Below are 12,793 nucleotides of genomic sequence, written 5' to 3'. Positions count from 1 at the left end.
TAAATGACATATAGAGTGCTCAAAGTTGTCATATTGGCATTTAAGGTATGTTGATTGATTCACAATGCCAACGCGAATAACTTTCTAGAAAACATTCCACCTTAAAAGCTGCTGGTAGCTGCTGTAGACTCTGAGCTGCACAGTGAATTATATTCTTTTTTCTCCAGTCTAGCTAATGTTAACAAGTAAAGATGAAAGGCAGCAAAACAACCATTCACTCCTCTGACAGTTTCTTTATTTGTGCTGCATTTTCAGAGAAACATCACCAACCCAGCCTGTTAAACTGGCCAGCTTGTGCTGCATCCACAATGCCAGCAGGAAATGAAGGCTTTCTTAGCTGTGTTTTCATAGCCTGACCTCTTAGATGAGCGTGACCTCTACCTGCTGAGAATGGAAGTTTCAAGAGCAGCTTCACTTGCTTGGCAGAGGTAAATGAAACCATTCAAAACACGAACTACTTACGTTCATTTGTCTGAATTATTTAATGTCGCACTCTTTACATCCATGGTATTGTCTACTACTACTTAGCTGGATGTTTGGCTGCCATGTCTCAACATGATGAAACCATTCACAAAGGCAGTCTCGCATAGTTGATATGTAAACATGCAGCCATAGGAACAGAAGTTAAGCTACCACAACATAACCGTGCACGTATGCACTCGTCGTGGATGCACTCATATACTTATACTTACAAATTGGAGTGGAGCTTTGAGACCTCCAGTCTGGGGACCCTTGTTCCACAAGCCAATGGAAAGAGAGTCAGGGATGAGATGTGACACTTCCAACAATGGTCTTTATTTTTTATGTTTTCTTTATTTTTTATTTTTTCTTATTATTTTTTTATTTAACCAGACTTGAAAATGCCCACAACAGAAGCAGTGTTTACAGGTATTTTATATCAGGTGAAAAACAAGTTAAATATTCTTTCTAGTGGTGTGTTAGCTGTGAAAGAAATGCTATGCTAAATTACCTAAAAAAAAGCACCACTTTATATAGTGCAGTTGATGTTAGCTTGTTGAAGAAGCTGTCACTTAGGTTACATTAGCCCTATAAAATATATGTATCCTTTGGAAAAAAATGAAAACATTAACCTCTCCTGTGTTGTTACTGTCAATGTTAATTTTATTAATTGTGCTCCATAAATGTATAAATATATAACAAATAATAATAAATACAGAAAATGTTAAAAATGCATTTCAATTAAATTCATTAATTACATTCATTTCAATTAAAAATACATTTCCATTTTCTTTCCAGCGCAACAAGTAACAACAACAACTTAATATCACCATACACAACAAGCTGATCTTTCTTTTTTCAGACTTTTCTGATTTCACTTGCAAATGTCTACATAAATAAAGTTAGATGTGTATGGTAAAGTTCAAACATTTGACTCTTTGTGAGGCTTTCTTGGATTTGTATTTCACTTGTAGCAGGTTTTTTTTTCTTTTTTACACAGAAGTTACTGTTACACTCTCATTCTGAGCAAAAGGAGTTAAATTCACCATAAACACAGTAGCCTATTTGCCATGAATTGAAGTATATGCTATTCATTATTGATACAGCTCCCTGTGAAATGTATATATATCTCAACGGGATTTCTGGATTTCGTTGTGTGTGTGTGTGTGTGTGTGTGTGTGTGTGTGTGTGTGTGTGTGTGTGTGTGTGTGTGTGTGTGTATAAACTCCTGGCCTGTATCTCATGCTGCTCTAATGTGAATTTTCCCCAGGGATGAATAAAGTATTTAATCTTATCTTAGGTTGTTGTCTCACATCTTTCTTATTTTTTGACTGGACTTGCAAAATACTGTTCTTTTATTTAGCTGTTATCTCAGCAATAATACTCCTGTTGGGCTCCATAAAACAATTCCTGTGAATATCACAGATGGGAGATGTATATCAGTGGACACTCTTACTTGAGCTGAAGACGCTTATGAACTGATTCAATCTGCACACATGCACACACACACACGCACACACACACCTCCCTCTGCAACTACTCTTGAGCAAAGTAGTCGAGCAGCTTAATGGCGAAAGACACAAACAAATTTCATCATATTGAGCAGTTCCCAGGAGAGACTGTAAATATGAACATAAATCATGTAACGCTGAAAAAAAAGTGTGTTCAGCAAACAGTCCTCAGGTAATTACAATTAAGAGAATAAAAAAGCTATATGATCCCCCTTTGATCCCTATATGATCCTCCTCAATGCATATTCAAATAAATAAATCAAAACTCAAATAAATATTTGATGCATAGCACAGAGGAAGCTTTGTTATCTTGGTGTACTTGTTCATATCAGCAGTAAGCTGGAGGCAGTTATCTTTACATATGAAATATTGAAGAGGCTGACACTTTGAATCATTTAGTATAACTAATGTAGATATGATCTGTTTAATTGCTCAATTTGTTAGTCACTTGTTAAGCAACAGACACCTTGCATAAACAGTCCGTTCGATGATTAATTCTTTAAAGTTTACATTCTTACAATGTCTAAAAAGCATCAACCTAATTAGTGTTCTTCTTAAATATACGAAAAACTCCCCCTATGAAGAAATGTGCATCGCCTGCAACTATGCACTAAGTCAGTATGTGTGTCTGTGTGCATGTATCTTTTAATCTATTATGTATGTTGCAGGGAACTGATTTAATAACCTATTTTTTCAAATGCAGACAAATGTATGGGTTGCATCTATGATCACTGCGCTAAAATAAACAACTGCTCATAAGAAGAGCGTCGCTTTGTATTCATACTTAAAGACATGAATGTGTGATGGAATACATCAAGGAGGCAAGTAAATAAAAGCTGATGGTTCATGTGCTTGTTTTGAACCACCATTAAAGGTGTTCAAATCAAATCAAATCGCATGTATGTATATAGCACATTTCATGCGGAGCAGACTTAATGTGTTTCACACAACAAATGTGGACAAAATGAAAGAGAATGAAAATATATATGAAAGCCATATGAAGAAAAAATGTCATAAAAAAATATTGGCCATCCAACAACATAAACACACCCACCCATACTCAGACAGAGATAGAGGGACAGAGAGATGGAGACACTGCTTAGCCACACGCCTGTGACAACAGGCAGATCTTAAGCTCGCTTTTAAAGGAACAGCTGTGGTACATCATGTATCATCAGGCAGCTTTTCCTCCAGAGAGGGGGCCCATAGTAACTGAATGTACCTTCACCAGATTTACTCCTGATCATGGGTACATTTAGACCAGTGTCTGATGACCTGACGATCCTGGAGGGTTTGCAAGCAGTAGGCTGGTTATGTTGATGTTTTTAGGAGATAAAAATGAAGTTTACAGAACAATATGTACAAAAATAGGCAAAGAAACCCCTTTTTCCCCTTATCTAATTTCAAAAGCAGAGCATCATATCAGAAGGGGGTCTTGAGGCACCACTACAGGATGATAGGAAAGGTGAGGCTCATGAGGTCAAAGGAGGTCACGGTGCCACCATGAGTGCTAGCGAGCCATGCTACAGTATGCATGCGGCTATTACACTGTGACAGATTATCACTGCATTTTAAACTCACTGCTGGTTGTTTCTATGTAGCATTTTGTGTGATTAAAATGGCTTCATTCTGGCAAAGAATGATTATTTTTTTCAACAGACTGGGAAGCTTTACTGGGCCAGCTGCAAAAGAAAATCCTACATATTCTAGTAGAGCTGGAATGTAGACACATACTGCACATACACAGTACCAGTCAAGAGTATGGACACACCTCCAGGTGACAGCCTCATGAAGCTGATTCAGTGGGCAAAGCTGTCATCAAAGCAAACGGTGGCTACTTTGAATAAGCTAAAATATATAACATATTCTGGGCTGTTTAACACTTTTTTTTTTTACTACATAATTCCATATGTGTTCCTTCATAGTTTGGTTGTCTTCAGTATTAATCTACAATGTAAACAATAAAAAATAAATAAATAAAGAAAAACCATTGAATGAGAAGGTGTGTCCAAACTTTTGACTGGTACTATATATGTATGGTTGAGGGTATAAGTAGGTCATTACAACATATATGTCTGTTTATTGTAAGGCAGTTTATTTGTGAGTCATTGGCAATTGATCTATTCAGCCGTGTAGGTATGAGGACATGTTGGAAAGGAGATTACACTTATGTCCACTACTACTGAATGTTGGCAGTGGACATAAAATGTGAAGTTTGGATGTAACAAAATAATCCCTGACCAAACCCCCAAGTGGACAAACAGGTGAAACAATTGAAGATATGATTGGATTTTTAGATTCAACTTGCACGTGTATTTTTTACTCATTTGTGCATGAAAAAGTAATCAAAGTATAACTCCCCAGGCTGAGGAGCACAACTGAAGCCACAATAAACATCTGTACAATTCTTTTCCCCAAGCCTACATGAGATACACTCTACTTGCAAATCCATTCTTGCACTGTGCAGCATATTAAAGGCCAGCTTTTCTGTTACCAGTAGTCCATTTTCAGGCACCTCTCTAATCCATATCGAGGCAAAATCATCAATTGTGAAGTGAGTTTTGTTCCAAGCTGATAAACAGGAGGGTTAGTACAATAATCCTGTAGTCAAGTTTTAAAGATCTAGAAAATGCTCCAAGATGTTCATTTCCAGCTCAGCTGAAAACACATTAGCATTATGGAGGTCTGAGCACACACATCCCTGAAAGATTGTTTAAAGCAAATGTTCATGTCTAGTGAGTTTTGCAGGGAGGATAAACCAATTTTAGTCTAAGAGCGACCCTTTCACGGCTGTGGGTCATGGACGTTCTCAGCGGGTCCGTGAGAGCACACACTGCTCTCACTCTGTGGTTTAAAAATGTAGGAACTGTGTCCTCATTAACCCCAATTTTCCCTTGATGTAAATCCGCATACTCTGCTCCCGCTCTTATATCAAAGCTGTCTTAATGAAAGGGAAGACAAAAATTCATATCAAGAACCTTAAGACACACAGAGATCTGGATATATGTACTATATGCAGATATTACTTGGTATGACCTTTTTTAGTTTATGTTCAAAAGGCTAGATTCAGGCCAGTATTACTCAGAATTATGTTGGATGAATGTACAACACATGATTAACTTCCAGTGCCTGTGTTTATTGTCAATGCTGGAAGTACCGTCCCCTTTACATAGTGGAGTGAAAATAAAGCATCGTAAGCATCACGTACAGCCTGAACCACACACGGATCCACCATACAGAGGGAAGAAGCAGTAATGGTGCAGTTGACCAGAATGTTGCTGCTATGATTCACGGCACAAATATGACAAAGCTTGGGATATTCTGAAGAGTTGCCATGCTTCAGTGCTATGAAATAGGACAGTGGCGCATCTAAAGAAATTAATGTATGCCAAGACACTACCTGTGTGCAGGCTTACAAATGTTTTGATGTGGTGTGGAGTTTGAAGTGGCACAAGAAGTTGCAGCACATCCAAATTTGACTGAGACTAGAATTCGACTCCAAGCCTGAACATATTTTAACCAGAGTTTATCATGATCACAATCTTTCCCGGACCATAACAGTATCACACAGAGTGAAGTTAAACTGGAACTTCTGAGATTTGTCACACAAGTAAGATAACTATGGCTGAAAACTATTCTTATTTTTTAATTTTTGTTAATTCAATTCTGTTTTAGCAGCTTTTAACACTGGGGGTGCTGTTACAGACCTTGTGAGATGTGTCCAGACATTTTACACACAAACGCACATTAGTGCTAAACAAACAATACAGTAGTATGTGAACTGCACCAGCTCTTTGCTGAAAATGCTGGCACCCACGAGAAGTATAAGGCTGCCCAAACCTTTGGAATCTGATCAACTGATCAGTAGCAAACGAGTCTGATGGGTCAAATCAGGATCACCATGCTGGTGACACGCATTAGCATCACAGAGGTGAGGAAGATGACACTGTTGACACTGAAATGTCTCCTCCATATCGTTGACTTGCCAGGGGTCAACAGACAGCCCGTGGACTTGGAGAGGAAGAAGACACTGGCAAAGATGAAGTGTGAAAAAAAATGTGAATGTCAAGTCGATATTCTGCTTGAAATGTAAGAATATCGAAAAAAAAATGCAGTTGCATCCGGTTTTTGTTCAAAATCAGTTTGTTGGTTTGAAACTGACCAATATTCAAGTGTTTGTGAAAAAAAAGAATCAATCGATATCTGAATGTATGACTTCTGCCAACTCCCACCAGCAGAACAATACTGAATGCAAAAATGTAGTTTATAAGAGAGCCATTGCTTATGGGGATGTCTCACTATTTGTAAGGGAATGGTACATTAGTACTCAAACATTGTGTTTGTGCTGGTTTAGTATTATTGTTTTTTAATTATTATTAGTCTTAAGCCACAACACAAATTGCCATGAGCTGGAATGAGCTAGAAACATGAAACCCAATACTTGTACATGACATCCAAGCGCTTCCCAGGAAATATGAGCCCAACTGGCCAGATGGTGACACTGTAATTAAAAAAAATGGAAATTGGAAACACAACTCCAGTTCGATTTTCTCTACAAAAAGCCTCTTAGACCATAAAAGTCTGTCATGATAGATTTTTCACCATTTCATTGAAAAAAGCAAAACAAAAAAAACAAAAAACAAACAAACAAAAAAACAGTATCATGAATAGAACTTGTTGGATTTTGACAATTTCAACACCAAAATGGCTACACAGCATCACAGGAGTGAGATAGACATTTCTATTATGAATGAGCAAGATCAAGGAAAAACATGGCCACCATCAACCCAAATTTTAGGAAGGGGCAGACTGTAGCAGGAAAATGGCCATACCTCATTGATGAATTGTCCAATCATCGTAAATCTTCAGGCCATGATTGGGAATAGGTCTACTGAAGCATTCTGAGCACAATCTATAGAGGACGCCACAAAACCCAGTGGACAGAATTTCACCAGTTTCAGTGCAGTGGGAGCATTAGCAAAAATCTTCAGAGCCATATTGACTGGTTCAAATGGGCATGGTCCACTAAACTCAGCATCTGCTGAAAGCAAAAGGGCTTGAACCCAGAATGGCTTTTTTTATATATTGGAAGTGAGAAAAAAACGTAAATATGAAATCAGTTTATTCCTTGAACACGACAAAATAACAAAAATGTATTTTTCCCAGCTTTTTATCCTTTTTTTAATGAAAAATAAGAAGAAATGCCCCTCATTCTGGGGGTATGTTGTTTGATGTTTCTATGCTATACTATTATCACTTCAGATCTGAGATGACACCATTACTGTTAGGACCAAGCTGTTATTGGGGAGTGTCAAAGGACAATGCTACTTTCAACAAAAAATAGATCAGAAGTACACTGTTTTACTTTGAATGTAATCCAAAAAGGTCTGCAATCCATATGCATCACTAGACTGTTGATTTGGTTTGATTATGTTCGACGTTTTTTCTCCACAGCAGAAATGACCTTCTTCATGTATCAGCTGCGTGAGGATTGAGCTACACCCAAAGCACGCCGATCAATTATCACCTGCTGTCTTCTCTGTGATCGTGTGGGATTGTTAGACCTACCATATGATGAGCAGTGACATGCACAGGCGAAATCATGAAGACAGTGCAATATAACTGAAGGTTCTCTTTAATAAATCTCATCCGCTCACAAATCTAATATGCAGAAGAGGGCAAGGAGTTCACAGCAGGCCTAATGTGTGCTGAGTAATGAGATGGAGGGTTTCACCAGAACACAGACCTCATCAATACAGTCTTTTCTTCATCTTGATTTGTACTACACCTGTTGATTAAACACTGAGGGATTCAACTGATTCTCTCCTGTGACCCCTCCTATTTATAAAGGAGACAAATTAAAGTCCTCCATCAAAATGTGATCAATGCCAGGGAGCCTCTGGCTGAAATGGGCACCACGGTGTAATGAAGCTATAATTCAACTTTACTGCACAGTAAATGAATGATGGACATTTGAAACAACCCTGGACCGATTTCCTGTTCACTCATTGCCTCTTTTATAGATCAATTTGAGAAATTAACCTAAATTTTAATAGATTTTATTGATTCATTCACTGGTTTACTGAATCATTGATTGATTGACTGGTGATTTACTGTAACTAAAAAGCTGGACCAATTTTTATTTGGATCAGTCATGTTCTAAAATAGTACAGGAAACTGTAATACCTGATGTGACATGTACATTTCCTTTATAAGTGTGTTTGTGTGTGTATGTATATATATATAAGTAACATTACTGAAGTCTTCATTCTATCATTAATCTCAACATTATACAACACTGTACTGCATACAACACATTTGCAATCTCATAGCCCTTATTGGATGTCTTAAAAAGCTTTGTGTAATGTCGTCTGTATTGTTTAAGTTGAAGGCAGGACTTTACCATCACTGTAGGTTCGTGGCAGTTTTCCACTTAAATCTCGGCTCTATTTGTGATCTGTCAATCTACGTGAAACAGAATCTTTTCCTCCCTGCTTTGATGTGGTACACTCCCCTCATTCGCATTCAGGATGATATCGCTAACCTTTTCTGAGTGCCAAACACACGAAGGCAAAGCCACAATGCAATATTGCCTGTGATTGGAAGTCTTTAGCAGACAATGTCGTACTCTAACAATAACTTCCTTGTTGAATGGATTTTGCATTCACATTATTTTACATCACTGGGGGAAAAAAAATATTAGCTTATGGCTTATCTACTAGAGGTTGCTCCTTTCTAAACTACAGCTTTCATACTGTCACCTGCCCCAAATACATATGAATAAGGACTCAGACTTCACAAAGGCAGCTTTGGCATGCATCAAAAGTTCCTAATAAGATACTTTACCTGCAAGGCACCCCATAAGTGACTGCAGCACCAGCAGTTTCCATAGCAACATCATCTTCAATTTTGTAGGGTCAAAGTAGTCTCACATCCAATCACAAATGTATGGAATCCGATTTGCACCCTTCTGGTTCCTCAATCTGTATAAAAAGAAACAAGGGGAGATGAGCATGGCGGTGAGGTTCTTACCCGCAGTACCTGTGAAAATCAGTCTTTGTTGTTTCCTGCTCAGCATGCTCTTCCCACAAGGTGTGGAACACAAAAGCAATCCCTGCAACAGTGCAGGCAAAGATGCAATACAGCAAAGAGCACTGTGATAGTATCAGTAACAAACTGCACTTACAGCTGAACCGAACTTAAGCCTGTGACATTATGGCATATTTAATCAATCACCATTTAAAGTCTTCGCGACAAAGTCTTTCAATCTCCCGTTAAATCACCAAATCCACAGTGCAACTTCCTCCTGTTCCCACTTTCCTGAAAGTTGCTCCGTTGGAAAAAAGAATGGGTTTCAGTGCTGGGTGGATGAACACAAAATACCTCATATACATTCATTTCCATATCTCCAGCAACTCTAGGGACAGCGACTTTTAAGTCAATATGAAAGCAAAGCCACTCCTGTAAGTTCTCACACTGTAGCGTTGTTCTTATTGAAGCCTCATGACTTTTATGCTCATAAAAGTGTAAAGCCAAAAGATGAGAAATGCTGAAACATCTAGAAGAATTTCACAACAATTTTGTGCTTTTTCCCCATCACAGACAATATCTCCCTGGAGTGAGGATTAAAACTCGAAAGCTCGTTGAGTGGCAGGAAGGTAGCAGCGCTCAGCCGCTCAAACCCCAGTGACAGGAAAGAAGCTGAAGGTATGAATGAGGCTGAGGTGAAGGAAAAAACATGTTGTGTTAAAAGACGTTCAGCACTCACAGAAATGCTCTGTAACTTTCTACTCAAACAGGAAATCCAAATGTTATGAAATGTTTTTGTTGGGGACTGACTACTCACGGATAGATGATTCGGTACATGCTGTGCTGAGTACTAGAGAGCATTTACAGCACATCATTTCTCTAATTGTTCAGCATTCTCAACAAAACATTTATGTATATAATTTGAACCTTGTGGGTTTTTTTTCTGCACACTGGCATAGTAGTTGAATGTCTTTCATTATTATTTTCAGGATAAATGAGATGATTCACTCCTATATCCAATATCATCATTTTCTTTTGTGAGGAATATGTTTTTGAGTTTTGACATCATTCAACATGTTGCTTCTCGTTACGTTTTGATCAAAACAGAAGAACTGAATGGAACAGAATCAGTGTGTGAGATGAGGGTTACAGCTCAAACCACATTTTGGCACATCTCTGCCATAGAAACGGATACAATTACAAGGTTACAGCCATTAATAAAAGTAAACCTTGGATGTACAATATGTGTACATGAACATGCATGTGAGACCAAGATGATACATACAGTGCATTCAGGTACAGATGAAATGTGTCGCTTGACATCAACAATGTGAAATGAATGAAGTTAAAACTGAGAGCAAATATTCTGTTCAATTCACTGAATATACACAATACATGTTTGTGAAGTAAAATAAACTGAGGAGAGAAATGATGACCTGTAAAAAGTGACAATTAAGTCCTGCATAGTCATGTGGTTTACTTTTGATCCTGAAGACTTGTCACATAGCCAGCAGGCAGCTAGACCAAAAACAGCCACGTATAAAAAGCAAAAAAAAAAAAAAAAAAAAAGCAAGCGGCTGCACTGGAGCGGCGTGTTGCTTCAGGCTCCACTCAAATGAGTGACAGTGAACGCTGCCTTTGGAATAGGTTGCATTTATATGTTTGTTTTTTTTTGCCGTATGATTATTTTTGACAATAAGAGGAAAGAGAAAGGGAGCGATTTTGGGTGTTTAGCTGTGTTTGCCACTACTTCTTTCATTTTCATCCTGATCTTCTTTTATTATCTTTTCAATCTTCTTTTGATTATTTCTTTTTATTATTCCTATTGCTATCGTTTCAGACCTATCGTAGCCACCAACTGCCAATCTGTGTTACTGCCATCCCCAATCACCAGAAAAGTATATTCTGCACCTGTGTGCTCATAGCATGTACATACATCCTCACAAAGATGCACTGGTGGAACTTGCTGTTCAAACCATGGCTCTACAGCGCCACTGATTGTTAAACACTACACAAGGTACATTTAATTCTCCATTCCTCGGCTGAACAGTCAAATTCTGTCTCACTGTGGAACCAATTTGATTGGTATTTGGTTAAAAGGGGTTGTTGAGTGAAGCAGGGTGTAAATAGGGCAGAGTGAAGGGAGGCAGATTTATCCAGTTTGCCAGCAACTCTGAGGGAAGAACACAGCATAATTTGGAGGAAATGTCAGAGGCTGCCTCTGGAAAAGCTGTACTGATGTAAGAATTAAAGCAATACAACCAGTTAAGTGAAATCTACCTTTTGCAGAGCTCCTCGAGGAAACAGCAGCGTTAATCTAATGTCTCCTGGGTAAAAATATATTTAAAGAGTTGAGGCATGTTCAACACAAACCTCTCCAAAATTACAGCTATTTGTGTAATTTTGACATTGCAGAGAAGCACAGAAGAACTCTGTTATTCCACCCCTGCTGTGATTCACTATAGACAGCACAAAGTTTGAAAACACAGCGAGAAAGAATGGAACAAAGCCAGTGAAAAACACATCCAAAAAGGCACCTGAAACTGTTTGAGTAGGCCGTATTCTTATTAATCTCAGATTCTCTACCTTCCAGCTCTGTCTCCTGTCTCCACCTACAGAAAAGCGGCCTTTTATCTCCATACATCATATAGAAGGTTGTCAGAGTCTGTCTTGGGTACATCAATGGTGCAAGGCTGCGCCTTACTCCGAGAGAGCAGTTTTATGCATCTTAAAGTGTTATAAAGTCTTCTGTGTCTCATGAAAGCGCCTGGCCCTGTGCCTATTAGGCTAATGCCTGTTTTGTCTGCTGTGTAGGTTTGTATCCATGTGCCACGGTCGAGCCTCCTCAGGGTGGAAAATCCTGTTAAAGGGCAGAACATGCATTCATGGTACTGTAGTTACTCTTGGTGACTACTTTTCCCCCCAGTGTCAGAGTCTTGCTTTGGCTCCGTCCACCTCTCTCAACTCAACCTGATAAAGTACCTCGGCAGCTAAAGATAACACACCACTGAGAGCCTCACAAACTTGCTCCTGCCTCTTACTGCTGTAATCTATTTAGTTACTTGATGCCAGGAAAATGGAAGTTGATATACAGTATGCTCTGGCTACACAGAGCATATTCAGCCGCGCCTTGTTAACAAAGGTACTGGTTAGGTTCACATAGCTTAGTACTGCTTGTAATGTTACAACTGACACACAATATGACACATTCCTCTTAGACTTTCATTTGCAAGAACACTTGTCAAAGCACTTAACAAGCAAGAAAAAAGAAGGCAAAAGGAAAATAATAACAAGGTTGATGCTCTCTAATTATGGTGATACTTTGACCAAGGAATAATTGATTTCTGACTGCTGTTAGTGAACAGCAATGACAAAAAGCAAAAATGGAAGAAAGGATGAGTGGTGAATGCACTTCTTCCCATTGCCACTGTAGTATTAGAATTAGAGCAGTTTGCAATACCACTAATGCTGCTTCTACAACTACTGCTACCAATACTATCAGTCTTTATATTAATGCTACTACCAATATGCTACTACTACTGCTACTATTACTAATATTAAGTAATTCTAATTCACAGATGCCATTCATTTTTAATGCTAATATTCTATGATTACCTGCCATAAGTCCCTAATTTGCTATTAAGTTCCGCACCGTTAAATCATCAGTAATCATGGATGTACTATACTGCAGCTGCAGTTTGGCATAGAGAAATGACTGATGCTGCTGCTGCATGGTATAAGGGGAGGACACAATCAATGTATTCAGGCAGTAACAAATTACCAGAAAATGGAAA

At 38.4% G+C, this 12,793-nt stretch overlaps 1 protein-coding gene across 2 annotated transcripts in view; it reads right to left on the bottom strand.

The window, feature by feature from the left end:
• Positions 1 to 12,793, bottom strand: part of cntn4 (contactin 4) — a 137,734-nt gene that overhangs the window by 113,532 nt on the left and 11,409 nt on the right. For both annotated transcript variants that reach the window (XM_076753139.1, XM_076753147.1), the window contains exon 2: positions 8,817 to 8,953. In XM_076753139.1, the coding sequence (XP_076609254.1) occupies positions 8,817 to 8,871 (55 nt within the window). In that variant the 5' untranslated portion in view covers positions 8,872 to 8,953. The remainder of the gene's footprint in view (positions 1 to 8,816; positions 8,954 to 12,793) is intronic.

Source organism: Chaetodon auriga, chromosome 2, assembly GCF_051107435.1.
Source record: "Chaetodon auriga isolate fChaAug3 chromosome 2, fChaAug3.hap1, whole genome shotgun sequence".
NCBI lineage: Eukaryota > Metazoa > Chordata > Actinopteri > Chaetodontiformes > Chaetodontidae > Chaetodon > Chaetodon auriga.
This window is presented reverse-complemented; position numbering and strand designations above follow the sequence as displayed.